General features: G+C 41.5%; 1 protein-coding gene across 12 annotated transcripts in view; it reads right to left on the reverse strand.

Annotated features, from left to right (window-relative positions):
- Prune2 (prune homolog 2 with BCH domain) overlaps positions 1-20,668 on the reverse strand; it is a 254,327-nt gene that overhangs the window by 35,096 nt on the left and 198,563 nt on the right. For 11 of the 12 annotated variants that reach the window (XM_040746636.1, XM_040746667.1, XM_040746657.1 and 8 more), the window contains exons 10-11: positions 9,711-9,793; positions 3,221-3,421 (exon numbers count right to left, since the gene is read on the reverse strand). In XM_040746636.1, the coding sequence (XP_040602570.1) occupies positions 3,221-3,421; positions 9,711-9,793 (284 nt within the window). Of the gene's footprint in view, positions 1-3,220; positions 3,422-9,710; positions 9,794-20,668 lie in introns of those variants that run through there. The other variant, XM_040746675.1, reaches the window with a different exon arrangement.

The following is a 20,668-nucleotide window of genomic DNA, read 5'->3' on the forward strand; positions in this document are numbered from 1 at the left end:
GCACTGTTTGGACACAGCTATCAATGAAAACTGATCGAAAGGTAACAAGTTGTGCCTTTTGATAGGAAGATTAAATTGTTTTTCTATAAGCAAATTGGCAATGGTAGGCAAATTCCCTGGACAAGTATTTGATCATCAGTTTCTACATAAAAGAGGGAATTGGTATGAAAATCCTTGAAGTGGTAAAAGACGGGTTCTCAAGTCAACAATGTGACCTATGGAAGCACACATGCTGTGGTAGTTTAAATGTAATTGCCCCATAAGCTCATAGGGAGTAGCACCATTAGGAACTGTGGCTTTGTTCTGGTGGATATGACCTTTGAGGGAGTGTGTCACTGTGGGGCAGACTTTGAAGTTCTATATATGCTCAAGCCACACTCAGTGACCCAGATCACTTCCTTTGTAGGTATCTCAACCCCTTTTCCAGCACCATGTCTGCCTGCACGCAACCATGTCTCACCATGATGATAATGGACTAAGCCTCTGCAACTATAAGCCACCACCACATTGAGCATTTTTCCTTCATAAGAGTTTCTGTGGCCATGGTGTCTTTTCACAGCAATAGAAAAGCTAACTAAAACACATGTGAATGTGAGCTTTCACACTTGGTTTCCTGTACGCAGGCTCAATTTAGTAAAAGGTCCCCTCCCTTTTTACTCATTAGCTTATCAGACAGGGAAGCAGAAGGAGCAGGAAGTCCACACAAGGCTTGGTTTGAATGCTATCGCAGACAGTCACAGCTATATAACTTTAGGCAATTATGTAACCTGCCCTTGTCTCTGTGTTCTCATCTACAGTGGGGGAAACAGTCTGTTTTATAGAGTAGACATGAAACTTACAATAACTATCCCTTCTACTTGGCCCATATCCTATTCAATACAGTAAACACTATAAAACTGTCTATTCAGCAAAATAAATTATCAATTTTGAAAAACTATACTTGGAAGTATTTGACTGGTAGTTCACCTGTAATCTCATCACTTGCTCTTGTCTTAAAAAAAAAAGCAAAACCAAAACCAGGAGGAATTAATAAACACTCCCCTTTAGGATGTATATACTGCCTCCAACTTTTTTACCTGAAAAACTCCCAAGCACTTATTTCATAAGATAGGTCTAATATGTATTTATATCCCAATCTTTCTATGCAGTGGTTATCCATGTCTGCTATACAGAATATAGCTATCGGCCAAACTGTGTTTTAGATGGTTAATGGTTTGGCTTGCTTATTTATTTTTTTATAATAGTGTTTGGATACACCTTTCGTTTAAAATCAAAGGGAATTTTAGGTTTCAGTGTACATTTAAATCCAGCTCTCTGAGTAAGACCTAGACTAACTGAGATCATTAAACTTCCTCTTTCTACATATCTATATCAACTGAATAAAAAGAACCATGTCAGCAAGTGGCAGTTTTTAATTACCAGCTTGCTCAGCCACCACCACTTTGCTTGACAGATTTACTATTTATAAATAAAAAAGCTCAGATGTGGTGTGACAAAGCTCTCCACAGAGACAGCGGAGCAAGGGGAGGGAGGGACCAGCCATAGCTCTCTTCAGTGTGGTTTCAAGTCAGTATATTAGCAAGAAAAGCGCTGGCACAGCAGGGGTAACTGGGATAGATGGTGGGGGGGTGCAGCTATGAGAGCAGGTGGGATGGAGGGAGTAGCTGGGATGACTCTGAGGTGGCAGAAAATACATCAATTCAAGATGTTCTTTTCCTTTATGTTTGTGTATTTTTAATGATCAAGTCAAATATCCAGATTATTACCCTCAGCTCCCAACAGCAGTAATTTCAACCAACTGCAGGTAGGAAATATTTGGGGGGAAATTGGATCTGTATTTAACACAGAAGCTTTTCATTTTCATTATTCTCTAAAATACACATTTCAGTCATATTAGGTACTATGATTAATCTAGAAATGGCTTAAAGTATATTGAGGAGGTATGTGGATTATATGCAAATGTATATACATATAAGGGAATTAAACATCCTTAGATATTGATGTCAGTTTGGGATCTTGGAACCTATCCACTACAGACCACATGTATGAAGAACCCTACAGAAACCCATGAGCAGGACAAAATTGTAGTATAACTCCATGTAAGTACAATAAGCTGCTTCTATTATTAATAATATAATACCTGCTTCTATTATTATTATTATTATTAATAACTTGAGGGAACAAAAGCTTAAACTCTAAGTCTACAATGGTTATGGATGTTGTCCCTGTGGCTCAATGACATTGGGCTGAATTAATCAGCTAATTTGATGAATTTCCCAACCATGTTCTCTTATGAATAGGGTTTCCTGTGTCTAAAGCCTTGAGCATCCCTTAATTGCAGTATTTCTTTTTAAGACTAGGAAAATTTTACAGCTGAAAGTCTTCCACTTTGACTTTCAATTATAATTTCAGAGAAACAGAAATGGCAATGCTTCTTAATGAAGCAACGGCTCTGTATTTGTCTGCACTTATGAGTGAGCCAAATGTCACCAAACAAGAGAAAGGATCTGCAGTAGACTAGCATTCCTATCGTGGCTGTTGGTCCTGAATCTGCCTTCCTCTCCATCCACCCTTCCTTCTTTCTGTATTGAAGATACATCATAAAATGCCACAGTCTCTGCTCTGAGGAAGCATGCATTCCAGTGAGGAGAATCCAGTAAGCATCTCAATCAGATCGGCAAGCAAATCGTTTAGAAATACAGTTTCAACAAGGGAAATGCAGACAACAAAGGAACCCTAGTATGGAGTGTGAGGGGCCAGGGGTACACAGGTGGGGAACACCTGTGACAGCACAAGTCATGGAAGGCCTATTGAGGAGGTGGCCTCTGTGAAGAGATGTAACAGGTCATGTAAGGGTGTGAGCACTTTAGACAGCAAGATCTTATACAAAGGAATTGGTTTCTGATTTCTCCTCTTCAATTTTTGCATTCCAGATTCAAGTCTGTTTCTTTATCCACACAGCCTTGGTTTTCCTATAACAATGCAGGCCTTAGGGTAGGTAATTCACAAATGCGTAATAGCTTCCAATGAGTGGCTTCTGGGAACTGGACCCACTCCATCATACTCTAAACTGCCAAGCATGGACACCCCTGAGCAAGGTTCTAATGGAAACTTCTAGGGTCACAGGAAGTAGCTACTTGCACAGACGTGAAAGATTTGTTTGTAATGTTACATAGATAGTAATTTACATAACTTTGGCCTCATTATCTCAGCAACTTACCATGGCCAGTATACTCAAAGGAATCTGCTTCATCAGGGGTATCGAGTTCATCCACATTGATGTCAATCTCATCTGGACTGTCTAGGTTATCATCAGAGAGAATCGATCCTTCACTTTGGTCCAGAGAAAGGTTGATATTAGGGGCTGTGAGCTTGACTCTCCGAGGGTGACTGCCATTGAGATCCAGGGAATTGGGAGGTTCTAAAGAAGAAAATAATAGCAAAGTTAAGTCACACACATGGCCTTCTTGAGTGCAACTGGGCCTCAAGGAAAAAAAATCCTAATAAGGGACTTGGACCCTGCCCCCATTTTGTCCTGTATGTCCCTCCTTCCTTGTTTTGTTTTATAATACAGGGTCTTGCTATGTAGCCCAGGTAGGCCTTTAGCTTACAACCTCACCCGCCAGTGTTGTGATATAGGTGTGAGCCATTTGGATGCTTTTATTAATTTTTTAAAGTTTATGTGTAAGCATATGTATGTTACATGGGTGCAGGTACCAGAAGATGGCATCAGACCTCCCTGGAGCTGGAGTTACAGGTTATATACATCTGTCATAGGTACTGGGATTTGAACTCTGGTTCTCTGGATAGGCAAGAAGCACTTATAAATTGCTAAACAATCTCTCTAGGCCCCTCTTCCTGGATCGTCTTCTATAAAGCATCCCTCAGTATTGGCTTCCATTCAGTACATCATCCATATGAAAACAGGACTTGGAAGATACTGCTATATGGGTAGAAACTTTTGTTTGCTTGCTTGTTTTGTTTCTCTGTGTAGGTTTCAGAAGTCAATATGCTATAATACTAAGTTAAATTTTATGGAGCTTATTATGCACAAAAACATTTAAGCATATATATTTTCTTATGATTCTTGAAGATGTTATTCCTATAGAATTGAGGTTAAGAACATTACTGCGCATTGGTGGCATACACCTTTAATCCCAGCACTTGGGAAGCAGAGGCAGGTGGATCACTGTGAGTTTGAAGCCAGCCTGGTCTACAAAGCAAGTTCCAAGGCAGCCCACAGCAGTTACACAGAGAAACCTTGTCTCATAAAACAAAACAAACAACAAAAAACAAAAAAAATCTGCTAAATTCATAGAAAATACCAAAACATCTATGTTATCTTCAGTTGCCTTCAGTATTTTTCAGTTTTTTTCTAAAGCCTTAAGTGCATTAGATTCTTTGAACCCATGAAGGAAGTCACCACATAAGCCAATATCACCCTACATTACTGCCTATAATGTTCACAATGACCAAAGCTAAGGCTGATGGAGGCAGCTCCCAACCACTCTCAGCAGCTTGTCTTACTGCTCCTGAACTTTTTATTGGCTAGAAACAGAGTCATGTAAGTCCTTTTTATACAAGTTTATCTGAACCAAACACAGAGAGATATCTATTGTGATCTAAGAAGAAATACTTGGTTTTTATCTCTGGTCACAATTATTCTGGCTCCTAAATTGCTTGGAATTTTCCTAGCATCCTTTTTTATCTGTAATCCCTAATTTGGATTATATGGATTTTAGGGCCTGAATTTGAAACAGCTCTGCTGGAAACTTTTGGGTTGGGCTTTGCGGTAGACAGACTGCCTTTGCCTAGTCCCTCAATTCCATCCTCCTCAGCACACAAAAGAAACAAAACCATAACAGAACTCTTGAGTGAAGTCTGCTGTCTGACACTTTAGTGAGCTCATTTAAAGTACTAGGAGGGTGGCGGGTCCTTTTTTCTTCTTGTCTTCGGGGGGAAAAATCACTTCAAAACATTAAACATCATTAGGTGAAATCTTCAAGAAACTATCACTTCTGGATCAACACACAGAATCTGTGCTCCAGAGGGGATCAGAGTTGCATCTCAAGCTGGAAGCCTAATTTAGAAATATGTAAGAGTCTCCTATATGGATGGTACTGCTTCTGAAGGCAGAAAGGGTTATGAATAGTAGCTCATGCCTGGTACTATGTGGCAGGGTCAGACTCCCCGAAAAGAAAACAGGAGAAGCCATTGGTGAATGTGCATTCTCAGTTGCAGCAGATACCCAGGATATTGAAGATGCCAGGACTGTGATATGTCGACCAATGACAGTGGCAGGTATGGCATGGAGCAGGAGACTGTATGGCAAACTGTGTGAGTTACAGATGGCAGAGCTAGGGAAGTGAGACGACCCAAGCCCTTAGGAGCCAAGAAGATCATGAGAAGTTCCAGATGTTGGACACTGACTTTTTTATACTGTTAGATTTTGGTTTTACTTTTTAAATCCAGGCTTAATGTGATAATGTTAAAACCTTTACATACGTGTCCCAGACAAAGGTTGGACGGCATGCTATCATTGAAGAATCTCCAATGTTGAGGAACATACAGCTGGATTTGCTTGAGAATTTGAGCTTTCAGTGACAACACATCAGCCTAACTCTGGGGAATTGTATCATTAAAGAAGACTTGACTAAGGAATGTATTGCATTTGGACCTGGGAACGACATTAGCATAGGTTTCCAAGGACTAAGTGCTAACTAAAGGCCAAACAGATGTGCAAACATTAGCACAGAAGTTTGCTAAACAAAATCCCACTATATTGCCCCCTGTACCTGACTGACACATATGCTACAAGTTACTCTGTGTTCTCATTGATGATTATCACAGCAGCTCTCAGCAAATGTTCTTCCAAAATTCTAGCCTTAATATCCTAACAGACACAGTCAATGGTTGACTGAATTCTGCTCTCTTCATGTATCTTCAGGAAAAATCAAGCACTTTAGTTGGACTACATTCCCAGACTGAGAAATGGCCTCATGAATTAACTGTCTTAGCTGAATCACTGTCCCAAACTCTTGCTAACAATATCCAAGGAGCAGGCTGCTAAAGTTATGGAACTCTAAAATTCAGGCTAATCAAATGATAAGCCTACAGGTAAAAACATTATCTCCTAAGTCAACCCTTTCCATTCTTTCCCAGGGCATTTGTGATGAAATTATTGTCTAAAACCTATTTTATGCTTGCATATGACACAGTAATCATCATTAAGTGTGTATATCAAGAACCTAAGGTTGACTTTACCTGCCTCAGTTATGAAATGGGTATGTACACTTTACATGAATCAACCACAACATACTCATCACTGTGGGTGGTGTTCACCCAAGCCCTACTTCTCTATAATGACCATAAAGGTGTCTGGTTAGCTCAGGACTGATGGGAAACAAGTAACCTGGCAGTTGCTAGAGTCCACTTAATCAGTTCAGCAGGTCTGCAGAGGCAATCTTTTGCCCTTATTTCCCCTCAAATGACTGAACCTTCACTACATGCAGGAGACATTCTTGATCCTCCTCCAGCATTAGTCTACTAGTTTCCACTTTAAGGGACAGACGGATTGATTCAGGGTTACAGTGACGAAGCATTTACTTCCTGATTGTCCCTTCTTCAGGGCTGGTAAGTGTAATTGCCACATGGAGGCATTGATTGACTTCATGCAACAAGCCTTAAGTGGTGGACAATAGTAAAATGTAAATACTTGGTAAATACTGAAATGTCCTTAATGAGGAAAACAGACTTACAAAAACAGTAGGCACTTGGTATTATCTCCTCCTCTCAAGGAGGCACTGCTATTAAAACAGATTGCTGTCCATATACACCTGAAAAATCATTTACTGCCCACTGTTCTTGATAGTTTTTATGTCAACCTGACACAGAGTAGAATCATCAATTGAGAACCTATCTCCACCAGATTGTCTTTTAGGCAAACCTGTGGGACATTTTCTTAATTAATGTGGGATTGATGTGGGAAGGCCCAGCCTATTGTGGGTAGCATTCCTCGATGACAATTGGTGCTAGATGTGTAAGAAAGCAACCTGAGCAAACTGTGGAACCAAGACAATAAGGAACACTCCTTCATGACTTCTTCTTCAGTTCCTGTCTCTAGGTTCTGGCTTGAGTTCCTGACACAGACTTCTTTGGTAATGGACTGGGACCTCAGAGTTGAAAGCCTGAATAAACCCTTTCCTCTCGAAGTCATTTTGGTCATGTTGTTGTTGTTTTTGTTTTGAGACAGGGTTTCTTTACATAGCCTTGGAGGTTCTGGAATTCACTATGTAGACCAGGCTGGCCTGTAACTCATAGAGATCTGACTGCTTCTGGCTCCCAAGAACTGGGATTAAAGGCCTATGCCACAACTCCTAGCTGGCCATGGTGTTTTATCACAAAAATAAACCCTAATTAAGATACCTACTTAGAAAAGGCTATCTAAAATTGATGCTTAAAGTGATCTAGCCCAGGAGAACTGTTAAAGGGATGTTTGGATCCAGTTCCTAGTGGCTAAAATCTAGTTGTATTGTTACTGGTATTATTAATAGAGTTTAAATACTGTATATAACTCATTGCTTAATTACTTCTTTTCCCAGGGTGATAATCCCCTGTTGGTTACAATAATCTTAACTAAGAAACACCGATGAAAAGTTTCAAGTTACTGCTTCTGCCATGATCCCTGACTGCAACCTTGGTACTTAGTGTGGCCTTCTGATCTATAAGTACAGTTCCACTCTCCTGTGTGGGACATGCCTTCCTAGGAACGAGCTATTCCAGGTGCAAGGGACTAAATGAACATAAAATTAACAAATTGTGTGTGCTTCAATGATGGGCATCCTAGTATTGGGGTAGTTTTTCCCCACCAATTATCTTCCTTTTCTTGTAACTTTTAAAATTTCTTTCCAGCCTCCCCCTTAAACCATCCACACTATTTGGGGCACCTACTCTCAGCCATCTGAACCTTGGGGAAAACTCTAGAACTGCAATTCACAAGGCCATACTTCCAGTTTGAGTCTGAACTGATCAACACCCATCCGTGTTATCTTATCATCGGACCAGACGTCTGCCGCCTCAGTTATAACACTGCTTATATTAACATAATAGGAAAAAAGTCTCCATGAGTTCTATAAGCTGTCCTAGAGAATTATTAAGCCCAACGAGGGAGGGGGCTTTGAAACCCCAATTTATAGCCAGTTGGTCAGAGCACAGGCCTGACCTGAGACAGCACTTGGTGGCTAAGTGGGAACTGTCATGTGGGACTGAGCCCTTAACCTGTGGGGAGTGGGAGTGTCTCCGCAGATGAGCCAGCACAGAAACAAACCACAGGCTATCCAGAGGCCATTAGTGCAAAACCTCTGGCAAATCTGGTCACAGAGTTTGTGTTCTGTGTGCCAGTATAGTAAGAGAAATGTTTCCCAGACTCATTCAAAACCAGAATCATGGGCTTTCTAGAAAAAAGTATTCAGAAGGCATCTGGTATGCCCTTCAACTCTGTCCTTGTCCTAAGGAATATCACTGTTCCTTCCTTATGATATCACAGCATTGCTTTTTGCTTTTCTACATAGACCATCAGCCATACCATGCACCATGGAATGTCTTAATACATCACTTGAAAAACGTTTCCCTTGAAACATTTGAAAAACAGCAGGCTCTATGTGACAGGTATTCTCAGAGAAGTTATGTCCAAAAGAATTTTTGAGCTGGTTGCCCTACATATGGCTGTCGAGCACTTAAAATGACACTAGCGTTACTGAAGAATGAAATTTAAAATTTTTACTTTTTAATTAAGTTGAATAGCCATATGTAGTTAGCTGCTACTAACCATTGTCTTAACACTTTTATTATTTGAAATTGTGCTGTGACTTTGGAAGAATGATGGAGACATACAGTGGTTACTGTTGGCCACAGAATGTGTTAGTATATGGTTTACTTATAGAGTTCTTACCTAGTACATACAAGGTCCTGGATTTGACATTTAGTACCAACCCCTTTAAAAAGGTCACATGATTCAAAATTGGCAGATTATTTTAACTACTACAATAGCAAACAAACAAAACTCTCCCTTCTCAGTTCATTTAGGCTTAACTCCCAGTCAGTGTTTGATATGGTTTTAGTTTTGGTGCAGTACAAGGGAGAGGATATACTATAAAGTGTGAGTCACGTTAGTTATAATTGAAAGTTTGTAATTCCTTTTTGTTTATAATTCTTTTCTGTCTTGAGCTTAAACCCTTACAAGGTAAGGTAATTTTTTGTTTTTTATGTGATTCTGGGTTTCAAAGTGGCCCCTGCGTATGTATGCCAGATAAACAGTCTACTACTTAGTTACACCTTCAGCTCCATGTTGGCTTTCTACAGTAAGGACACAAAGCATTCTTGATATTCCATATTAATCATTCATACAATTATGTTCAGTTACTGAACACAGTCACAATCTAGAATTTGGCATTGTATACAATAGCCAATTATAGGCACCGAGAACACTGGCAGGTAAGGGCAGGCCCAGGAGGTCAGTTGATATGGCTCCTAACTGTGAGTTTGAACACTTGAGTCAGCTCTGAGCCTGGCACCTTTTTCTCACACATTTTTTCCCCTCTTTACTTTTGTCACTGAAATCACAAGTTGGATGCCTGGGAAGGGGCGCTCTCGCTGAATAATAATGTCTGCACATCGACTGCCACGAGGCGATGAGCAGCTGTTTCTCTCACCAGGCCTCATGTCTGCAGCACTGGGACTCAGCACTCCCTCCTCGAAGGGGACATCCATTCCCACATCCTCTGATGACGGGAACCTGAAAAGAAGCAAAAGAACAAGCATTAAAGAACCACACAGGGCTTTACTGTCCTGAAAATCAATGAACAGAGAATGGAGGACAGACATTCCAGCTGCCTTGATGTAAGCAAATGTGTGCACAGCCTGTTGCTAAGTGGCCCCAAATGCAGTTTCTGTGAATGAGAACCACAAAAGCCAGTATTATTGACACCGAGAACAGCAGTTTGACTGTGTACAACAGTCACTTCTCCTAACTCCCACAAGCAAATTCAAATCCAGCAAGACTTCAGGAAGAGAAAAATGCAAAAAGCCAATTCATGGCAAGGGACATTGACCATAAATGTTTTTTGACATGAGAGGCAACAGACATGCTTTACAGAAGACAGATCTGAGTGTCTACCCCACCCCCTCTATAAATGGCTGCACAGGCCAAGGACAGGACATTCCACTGGCCACACTTTTTAGGCTTCTAAATTAGGGCACGTGGCCTACCGTACTCAATTGTTTCAAGGTAAGCAATAAGAGTAAAGTAGGTAAGTTAACTCCATGAACAGACAGGGACTGACACTTTCCCACCCACCTTTGAATATTTAAAGATTCCCTGTGGCTATGTGTTGGTGAAGATGATTATCCTCATTAACCATCTCTTGTCTCTGCTCAGAGCTGAGCCTAGTCCCATTTATAGCACCCTCCTCGGCTAGACAAAGGCTGAGGAAATGGGAAAGTAGAGGAAACCTTGACAAATTTGCATGTCCTTCTAGGAAGCTGGTGACTGTAGACTGAATTCCTCTTGTTTTTATTCTCTGGCCCTTACCCAGTAAATGCTCACATATCATGGTCTTACACATTTCTTCTTGTTGGATTCTGTGAAATTTTAATCCTTTGTGGTAAATCTTCAGTAGGTCCAAATCTAAGTTTAAATAGGCTAAAATTGTATTCAAGGTCTAATTTTATTTCCTCCCTCAATCCCTTCCTTAATGAGCCATTTCTCCATGCCAGCCTGGGTCTTCCAAACATTTGGAGTTTGACCAATTTCTGTGGGAGTCAGGTTAAGTCCACTGTTCTCGACAAAGCACTGAGGTGACAAAAATTGAAAGGGGTAAACTAAACTCAAGGGCTTCACTTCTAGTAATTTAGAAATAAAGGGACCAGACCCTTACTCAGCCCCTGCTTTAGCAGCCATGACAGGCTACAGAAAAGACACATAGGCCTCTGACACAAGGAAACTCCAGATCCTCTGGCCTCCTGGAGTCTAGGGCCAAAACTGAACATAAAGAAACTCCAGAATCCCCCCCCCAGCCTCCTAGATGCTTGGTTCCTGGGAACTGTTTGACCACATAAAGAAACCAACCCATACCTGCTGATGTAATCCTGTAACTTTTGTCTTTAAAACCTAGCAGTGGACAGGTAATTTCACTCCCTCTGTGTCAGCTTGCCAAATGGGGTCCCTGTCATGGTTGGTTGAACAATTAAAATTTTGCTTTTGCAATTTGGTGGGTCTTCCTGGTGGTCTCTGGGGACTTTGAAACTTGGGCACAACAAAAATAAATTTTATGCCTCTGGTAATAACTGTACTGGCTTTGTTTATTGGACAAATATGTATTGACAGTCTACTGTGTGCTGAGAATATAGTAGAAAAGAACACTTAACCTTTTTCTCGTGAAGACGGGAAATGGAGCTGAGGCAAGCTCTGTAGCTACTTCCCTGGAGAGAAGTGCCCATGTCTTCCCCGCTATCTCCACAGACCCTTCTAAAACACAGCAGCAGGAATTGTTTAACATTCCCTAAGGTCCAAGGCTAAAGGCTTTGTCCCCAGCCTGTGGCACTCCTGGAAGGTATGGAATCTTTAGGGGACAGGCCTAATAGAAGGAAGGCATGTCATTGGGAAAGAACTCTTGAAGGGACTACTGGGGCATTGCCTCAAGTCTCTTTGCTTCCCAGTTGCCATGGCTGTGCTCTGTAACTCACTGCTGTTATGATATTCTGCCTCACCACAGGCTCCAAAGCAGCATGGCCAAGCAATCATAGACTGAAACTTCTGATATGATCAGTCAAATAGAATTCCTTCCTCTTTTCAAATAGATCACTCAACAGTTCTGTCAGCAACGGGAAGCTGACTAACATAGGGCGTGTCTCTGTACAATATCTGTGGCTTTGACCGTATGTGTTCTTGAAAACTGATCCTGCACCAGAGCTGAGAGACAGTGAGCAAAGCTGGAGGTGTACTTTAGTAGTGCAGCACCTGTCAGGTGTGTTCAAGACCCTGCACTCACCTCTAGTTACTCATGTGCAGAGGTCAGAGGAGGGCACTCAGTGTCTTCTCCATTATTTTTTCCCTTGTTCCTCTAAGACAGGGTTTCTCATTGAACCTGGAGCTCACATTTTTCCACAAATCTGGTAATCAGAAAGCCTCACAATCCTCCTGTCTACCCCCAGAAGTGTGGGAGTAACAAGTGTATGGGATAGCCAAGTTTTTTGTATGGGTGTTGGAATCCAAACTCTAGTCCTCCTGCTTAATCACCAAGGCCTCCCTCTGGCCCTGAGGCTCTGGTTTTAGAAGTCCTGTGATTCAAAGGGATAGATTCCTGATTTTTCAAGATGGCACCATTTGTCATACGTAAAACACACACACACCAACCTTGTTGCCTCAAGTCGTCTGTGTGGTTCTCCTTAACATTACATCTCTATACCTGTCATGTAGAAAAATGTTGCTAAGAGCAGTTAGCCTCAACAGTTATATCAAGCTGGGTGTGGTAGCACATGACTGTTATCTCAGTACTTGGGAGATAGAGTCAAGAGGATTAATGCCAGCTTCTGCTACATAAGTAGGCTGGGACCAGGGTGTGATCATGAAACCTGGTCTCAATAACAAAAGAACAAAATAAAACAAAAACAAAAGACTTAAAAACAAAGCAAACTAAATTAATCACTTACTTGTGCTGCAAAGCATGCTATATCAGTATTTGTTTCTGTTTCCTCACCAATAATAGCAGGAGAACATAGCAATTCTTTAATATGCGTGATGACAGAAACCACCACATCTATCATCACTGTAGCGAATTTTGCTATGCAGGCTAAGTGCTTTCTCCATGTGAAGCTTCATGACAGCATCAATCAAATCTATCCTGTTCACTATTGTATCTCCAGCACCCAGGCAAGTAAATACCCAATAAATGCCTGGTAGACAGAAGCACCCTGAACACATGCATAGTTTCTCTAGCCTCCTGTCAATGAATAAAAAAGCTTCACATTCCTAGTGACCATCTCACTGATCCCAGGGAAGATGCCAGAACACTCACTTGACAGCACACATAAAAGTGCAGGCTTCTGCCTCAAAATAGGCATGGGGGTTTTAGATGTGACAAAGAGTATCAACCTACATTTTGTGGGTTTTATGAATTCTGTGAGTCACCAGCAATTTGGTGAAGAAACTGCAGAAGTTTTGGATATGAGGTCAGGGTTCTGAGCTGTGGTCCCTTAGCCACTTGATAAGCTGATTGGCTGAGAAAACTGGCTGCCAGTTCTAAGGGTTTTGAACAGAGATGATAAATATCCAATACCACAGACTATGGAGAATAAACACAACACCACCTGAAACTCCCTGCAAAAGAAAAGGCATTGTCTGAGTTTAAAGTATCCTTACATTTAAGAAATAACATCAAAAGTGGTTTAACTGAAGTATGGGTTGTACATGTTTGGACAACACATAGCTAAGATTCTTACGAATTGTGTATGAACCCAGGTAAGAGGTAATATCACAGCTGCACAAATCTGCAGATCCTAGCATGACTCCCAGCTCACCAGTGTGACTGAACAGAGCCTGAGCCCCAGACACTGTCCTTAGCACAAAGTGGAGACCTGTGAGGAACATGCTAGTAAGCCAAGCAGACAGGAACCGGAGAAGGGATAAAGCTGAAGGCCATGCACGGAGGGGGGGGGGATGGTGGCTGGAGGCAAGAACTCCAAACCCATGGGTATTCAGAGGCTATAAGGGAAATCTGAACCATAAAAGCCTAGAAGTGCGTCTAGGGGAGACCCAGGCATGGCTTAGCAGCATAAACATCTGTAGAAAAGAAATGGCCTAAAGAAGAGTAGGTGGCAGAAGTGTGACGGGTGAGCTGGCTACATGTCTCCACCTAGAGGTTTCTTTATGGGATAGAATAATGTCACCACTTGTCCCCAACTCCTAATTTTTCGAGTGACATTGAGTATTAGGTGACCATCTGACTTGCTGTAGCTAACGGGAAGACTTAGGAACATGAGTATATGGTGTCATCCTTCCTGCCTTGGTGGTTGTGACAGTTCCACTTGGCTAGATTTCTAGTGCCAACGATGGGCTAAAGCCCAGTGGGTACAAGAACAAGAAATGGTTTTCTGTCCTTTTTTTGCTGTGAGACCAGGCCCTCACCTGCCCATTCTGACTACACAGCAAGCTTTATTCCTTCAGAGAGAATATCTGGCTCACACTGTGGTCAAAATGTTATTTGCTAATTGGGGTATCCAATTTGCACATTCCCAACATAGTCTCGTGTTTATAACATACATCTTGCCTGGGATGTAAAAGCATAAGAGTATGTTTTTAAAGTGAAGACATAAATTTGGAAAGGATCAAAGGCTTTCAAATATTTCATAAACTGAAGTATCAAGATATCACCTTTATGGTTTTTATTGTCATAATCTATTACTTTATATTTACTCAACTCACTCAATTTACTCAATATTTTTCTTTAAATTGGTGTTTGATTCAAGTAACATTATTTTGAAATGAATGCTTATATAAGTAGTACACTTAGACACTTAAATTGCCTAGAATAAATTAGTCATGTGAATTAAGTAAAATGGTGCTTTTAACTTCAATTTAAAGACCCTTTGGTCTCTCCTGTGGCTTTCTGTCTTTGCTAAGAAGAGAGAATAGAAAGTCTTAGCTATGTTTAGCAGGGTGTAATGGCCTGTATATGAGCTTTCTCAACCCCTTCCATAGCTACAATTTCTGTTAATATACACAATTCTAATATGAAAATATTAAATGGAAATTTCCAGAAACAACTCATAACCTAAAAAACTGTTTTATCATTGCTATAATTCCAATATTTTATTAGTTTTTTACCACTTACAGTACCTAATAGATTAAATTAATATTATCATTGGTACAGATGAATAGAAAAACTAGTATACTGTCCATAGAATGTCTTGGAGATGAGGTGTGTCTATCCTACCATAAACATAAGTTCTACCATATGAAATTGAATATCTAGACAACAATGAATACACTTCCAAGCTTAAGCTCTGCCAAGAGAAATATCCAGGTATCATAATGAAGTTACTAAAAAGTCAATGAGTGAATAAAATTTCTAGACTAGACACAGGCCAGTCCAGGCCTCCCAGTGCTGAAAGAAAGTCATAGACCTAACCTTCTACAGAAGGCTCTGGAAAGATTCCCTCTGATAAAAAGAGATGAGGAAGTCTCCACTATCTTGCCATGGAAAGATTAGTGGGATAAGGTGTCTTTGACAGAAGATGAACAGCAGCCTCTAAGAACCGAAGTACCAGTCACACACTAAGCATGTCCTCATTTCTATGACCTAAATGACAAGTGAAATCCAAACCAAGAAATTAAAATTTAAAATCCACTTATTATCAAAGAAGACATATGACCTGGAGTTCCAGAAGAATAAGTGTAAAGTCACTTGAACACTGACTAGGAGTCCTCTGGAACACACACACATAAAAAGAAAAACCAAAACAAGATTAACTACACTAATGGGGCATTATGTATTAATTATTGCCAAGAGACTTAATAAATGGGAAAGAAAGTATCAATACAAGTTCTTTGAAAGAGTATGAAATAGACTGCAATGATTAAAGAATAATTTTTCAACAATTGTGTTGAACCACTGAGATCAAGCTGAGCACGTAATGTCACTTAAACCCCAAGTGGCCATGATGCTTAAAAACAAGTATCTAGCTGGGTAATATGGCACACGCTGTTCATCCCAGCATTCAGGAGGCAGAGGCAGGTGAATCTCTGTGAGTTAAGGGCTAGGCTGGTCTACATACGGAGTTTCAGACCATCCAATACTACATAGCCAAGACCTTGACTCAAAATAGAAAAAAAAGTCAAAGAGTCAGGCATGCTGGTCATTGTATTAATATCAACTGAACACACGGTTAAGCAGAAAAACATTGTCAAGGTAAAAAGGTTATTATTTAGTATTAGTAGAGATAATCCAGAATTAATTAATCCTTTAATAATAGAGCCTTATAATATATAAAACACAAATGCAATATCAGCTTGTGGCGTCCGTGCCATGAACAAGTCCGAGGTATCAGGAAATGAAAGACAAGACATCAGACATTTGTGCTAAGAGAATGTGTTGCCACCTTTATTGCCAAAAGAATGTGTGTGTATGTGTGCATGCATGTATGTGCCGTGTCTGTATGTCTACCAGTGTATCTGCCGTAAGGAATGAGCAGCCTTATATACAGACTTACAGCACAGTGGAGAAACCCCAGGTATAAGAGCTCATGTTTCCTTCATGCTAGATATTGATGACCAGGGCTGTAAGCCAGGACTCAAGAACAGGATGCACCTATGGCTATCAGCTGACAAGCAATGCACAGAGGTCCATGGGGACTGGGACCCACCATCAACTGAAATATACAGGAGATTTCATAGAAAAAAACTTGAATATATATCTTAGGAATCCATTAAAATGTAAAAATAAATAGGTAAGAGCACAGGAGATCTGGAGGATATAACAATAGCTTTCCTAATATATGTTTTCAAACTCAGCACATAGGATGCCAAACCAAATATACCCAAGGTCAGTGTAGTATGGGCTGTTTTTTAACTGTAGGCCATACATGTAAAAAATCAACCAAAACCTACAGTTTAGAGACTGAGAAACACTAGTAAGTGACCACACAGTAAAGCCCACTTGTCACAACTTGTGAAAACAGTTTAAAAGAGTTCACAAGGAAAGTGATCTTGATTTCAGACATTATAAAGTAAGACGGGCTGAATTAGCTAAGAGTGAAACTCCCACAAGAAGTAGAACCCTGCTGCTGTGTGCTTTGATGATCTTGACACTAACTCTGTATCCTCTCTAATGACCTGAATGTCATCAAGTGGAGGGTAGTGACATAGTTGTAATTTTCCAGTTTAAGAATGGATTTGAGTAGGTTGATAGAGAGTATACTCCCGGTGTTTATGCTCCTAAGTAAAGAGGGGCCAATTACAGTAGTGTGGTACTCCTTGCATCACATAGTGGGAGGCGTATTGAAATGCCTGTCATAGCTAAAGGCACTCTCTCACACTTAGCATAGGGTCAAAACTAAATCCTTTCTACATTTCATAGTTCCCAGCATATATATGTATGTGTGTGTGTGTGTGTGTGTGTGTGTGTGTGTGTGTGTGCCCATGCATGTGTGTGTGTGCTCTGTAGAAATAGCCTTGCCCGGAACCAGGTTCTTTTTAATAAGAAATGAGCAGTGAACCAGCAACACTTGGCGCACATAGACAGCACTGCTAGATGTAATGTTTCTTGACAGGAATGTACGCTCAGCAGCAGGCGGCACCCCTTTCCTAGAATAACCACTGCTAAAATTTGGCAACTAAAAAACACGGTCCCACAAGGAACAATGTAGTGGGTCAAGCTGGGTTTAGGGATTGTTCTTTAGAAAAGTATTGTTTGATTATGCTGATATACCTTTGGGAAATAGTTACTTAAATAGAAATTTTCTTTAGGTCATAGTTTCTAAAACTCCTGATTTCCTTCTAGTCAACAAAGATACATGTTTGATAAAATTGCTTTCTCCAGAAATGAGATAAAAAGAAAAAGAAAACAAACAAAAGCTTCCCTGGAGTATTCACTGTTCTTTGTTGGGTACATAATAATAGTTCAGTGGTTGGAGGAGTGCCAATTTAAGATTCTTGTCTGATAAAGTGGCAGCAAGATTTTATAGCTGTACGTGTCACTCTGTGAGCCCCAGAGCTCTTATTAAATTGCTCAGAGCAAGAGGCAGGATGGACCTGCTGCAGGTTTCACACTCCCCGTCACCAAGAAGAGCAGGAAGCCAAGGTCAAGCTCTTGAAGCAGCTCTTAGCAACAATCCCCTGTGGATTGCACTCTATTCCCCACAAGCAAGCTCCACAGCCAGGCAGGAAGTGGAGTCCTAGACACCTGTAGGCCAAGGGAGAGGACGACAGGAGGAAGGACAAAGAAAGGGGGGGAGAGCCAGCAACAGAGACTCAGTGAGCATCACCCTACACTGCATTCCGTAGGGGACTCTAGGGGAAAAGCCTCTCTACCTCCACAGCACCACACCTGCTATTCTCACAGGACAGGAACACAAGGCCACCTCCTCACTTGAGGTCAAACTGCAAAACTGTGAAGGTGCAAAAAGTCAAGAAACAAGGTGGGTGGTTCCTGAGGAAGGACGGTGAGGTTGTGTAGTGGTTTGAGAAGGACCACTGTAGACTCACATATTGGAATGCTGGTCCCTAGTTGGCAGAGCTTTGGGGAAAGATTAGAAGGTGCAGGTTTGTTGGAAGAGGTGTGTCACTGGGGTGGGCTTTGAGGTTTCAGAAGCCCATGCCACTCCCAGTTAGTGCGCTCACTGTTTGTCTCGTGCTTATGCATCAGATGTAAGTTCTCAGCTACTTCTCAAGCTCCATGCCTGATTGCCTGCTGCCATACTCCCTGCCATGATGGCCATGGTCTCACCCTTTACAACTGTGGGTGTCAATACTCTTTTTTAATAAGTTGCCTTGGCCATGGTGCTTTGTCACAGCAGTAGAAAAGAAAGAAACTAAGGGAGACTGTCTTCCAGCTTCTATAAATGTGCATGAACACTTAGGTGAATACACACACACACACACACGCGCGCGCGCGCGCACACATGCACCCACATACGCATGCACACATTCACATTCACATTCACAGACACCCACATGTGCAAATAAACTCAAAGTTTAAATCAGATGGATATTGGGCACAGTGAACATGCCTGTATCCTTACCGCTAAGGAGGTTGACGCAGGAGAATCATGAACTTGAGGCCAACCTGGTTTATAAAATTCCAGACCAGTTTCAGCTACATAACGAGTCCCTGGGTCAGTGTTCCCTCTCTCTAAAAACAGGGTTAAATTAGACCACAGACCAGCACTTTGAGCAGGGGAAGATTTGTAGAGTGATTTTACAGTTCACAAGGAAACTTACTTATGGGCATTTCAGACTCAGCATGTACAAAAGGGAATCTGCATATGTACAAATCGGCTACAGTATACTTCATCTGTGGTAGGTTTTTAAAACGTCCACAGATTCTTAGATCTTCCATTTAAAAGGCAGAGCCTAACTAACTCCCCCTCTTTAGTGTGGAGTGATTTTAGTGATTTGCATCCAAAGAACAGGGTAAGAGGAAATGACGATGCCTGAGTTCTAACACTCGGTATGTACTCAAAGGCCTATGGTTTCCTTTTGGTCTCACTTGAGTCACTGAATCTGGGTTGGCACTGGGGATCTGGGTACCATGCTGTAAGGATGCATAAGCAGCAGTACAGAGAGGTCCAGGTGGCAAGAAACTTGACTTCCTATAAAAACCCAGTAAAGAGGACAGAGACTTGGTGGTAGAACCCTGGCTCTTGACAGATTCCCTGCACCAAAATTAAATGGGTGAAAATCCATAATGGAAGAACTTTTGTCAAAAGCCTTCAAGCAAGCCCAGAAGTCCCTCCCACTCCAGATGTCCTGGCAGCCTCTTAATATAAAACCCGAGTCATTCCACTCTTGAATTCCCTCCACACAAAAACTGGGGGATAATACACATCTGTTGTCTTAAACTGCTAACCTTGGGCATTATTTACTGCATGGCACCAGCTAGCTGATACAGTTTCTTTGCTGTGATCATGGCCACACATCCCATGGGCACCCACGTCCAGAATTCATTCTTCCTTAGATCCTGTCTTTCTAATCCAGTCCGCCATACATCCCTGCAGATTCATCTTGCTTCTCTCATTCCCACTGGTCGTCTTGTCAACTTGACTTGGATACAGAAATTTCTGGGAAACAAATCTTTGAGCACAACTGTGGGGGCATTTCCAGGGAAGTTTAGCAGATGAAGGAATCCCACCCCAAACGTGGGTTGGGGGAAGTGAGCAAAGCGCCTACTGCTCGCTCTTTCTATGTCTTTATGACTACAGATTCAGTGTGGCCAGGAGCACCATGCACCTGATGCTGTGCCTTCCTAGCCATGATGGACTTTATCCCCTTAGAACAGCCAAAGTCTACCCTTCTTGCCTTACTTACATTGCTGTTTGTCAAGTATTTGGTCACAATATTAAGAAAAGTAATTGTCCTAGTAGTTTTCAGCTTCAGCTGTCAACTTGATGTAGCCTAGAGTCATCTGAGGAAGCCCCAAATAAGGGACAGCCTAGATAAGAATGACCTGTGGTCACATCTGTGTGGGATTGTCTTGACTCCCACAGCCCACTGTGGGAGGCACCAAACCCTAGGCAGGTGGGCTGGGGGTGCTGTATAAGACAGCAAGTCAGTAAGCTGTGTTCCTCCACAGTTTCTGCATCATGTTTCTGGCCTGACTTCTCTCAGTGATAAGCTGTGACCTAAAATCTGCTTTTGGTTATGATATTTATCACCACAACAGAAAGCACTTGAACAGTAACCAACACACTGACAAGCCACAGCTTATTCTGAAACAGATATTTTGACCTTTGTCTCTGTTTCAGATCTGACTGCTTATTTCCTCCAGATTGCTAACTGAACTCACTTGTTGGTCTCAACCTTGATGCTACTTTCTGGAGTCCTTTCTCACTCCAGATGTCTCAGTAACAGAGTTCTGGCTTCAGAGCGGTCTCAGGAGGTCCTTGTGACTCAGCC

The sequence above is a fragment of the Mesocricetus auratus genome, unplaced genomic scaffold (assembly GCF_017639785.1).
Source record: "Mesocricetus auratus isolate SY011 unplaced genomic scaffold, BCM_Maur_2.0 Super-Scaffold_4256, whole genome shotgun sequence".
NCBI classification, from domain to species: domain Eukaryota; kingdom Metazoa; phylum Chordata; class Mammalia; order Rodentia; family Cricetidae; genus Mesocricetus; species Mesocricetus auratus.